Source organism: Suricata suricatta, chromosome 1 (assembly GCF_006229205.1).
Source record: "Suricata suricatta isolate VVHF042 chromosome 1, meerkat_22Aug2017_6uvM2_HiC, whole genome shotgun sequence".
Classification (NCBI taxonomy): Eukaryota; Metazoa; Chordata; class Mammalia; order Carnivora; family Herpestidae; genus Suricata; species Suricata suricatta.
In genome coordinates, this window is record NC_043700.1 from 902,545 (window position 1) to 903,214 (window position 670).

Genomic DNA, 670 nt, shown 5'->3' on the forward strand with positions numbered 1-670 from the left:
GGGCGTCCGGCGCCAGAGCCGCGGCCACCTGACGGACGACTGGCAGGAGCTGGAGTGACCCGCGGGCGCGCCGCTCGCGCTGGGCTCTCGGTCTGCTGCTTCCTGGCCTGTTCGCGTCGGGTCCTCCGGTCCGTCCGCGTGGGCCGCGAGGCGGCTCCTGCGCAGCCGTGTTGGGACCGTCCCCTCTGCGGGCTGGTAGGGCCTCCGGCGGGCCCGTGCGCGTCCCCGTCCCCATCTGTGACGCTCTCCTGTCGGCAGGAGACTGTAATCCAGGCGTGAAACGAGTCTCCCAGAGGTTTAACCTGGCGAATTGAACTTGCTCTCACTTTAAATACTGGAAAAGCAAAGGCTCCATTTGATCAAGCATGAGATGCCGCCATGTGTGCACATCTTCACCTCGCACGCCGGCCGGTGACCAAGTGTCCACGTCCCGGGTCCTGAGCACCTCGATCTTCACAGTCTCTGACCGCAGCTCATGGAGCCCTCAAGTGCGGATGGGTTTCAGCGACTGGATCTTGGCGGATACTAACTTGCGGATGGAGTTAACACTGTAGAAAACACTGCAAGTGCCTCTTCTCTGTGATGGCCCGCTGTCCGGTGGTCAAAGGGGGGCCGCGGGCGGCACGCCACTCCGTCCTGGGCGATGTGGTTTGGAAGAAAAAGCATAGAG

General features: G+C 63.1%; 1 protein-coding gene across 1 annotated transcript in view; it reads left to right on the top strand.

Annotated features, from left to right (window-relative positions):
* The window catches only part of TDRP (testis development related protein), a 57,423-nt gene extending 57,109 nt beyond the window's left edge, over positions 1-314 (top strand). The window contains exon 4 of the mRNA XM_029933179.1: positions 259-314. Coding sequence (XP_029789039.1) covers positions 259-314 — 56 coding nt within the window. The remainder of the gene's footprint in view (positions 1-258) is intronic.
* The last annotated feature ends 356 nt before the right edge of the window (positions 315-670 follow it).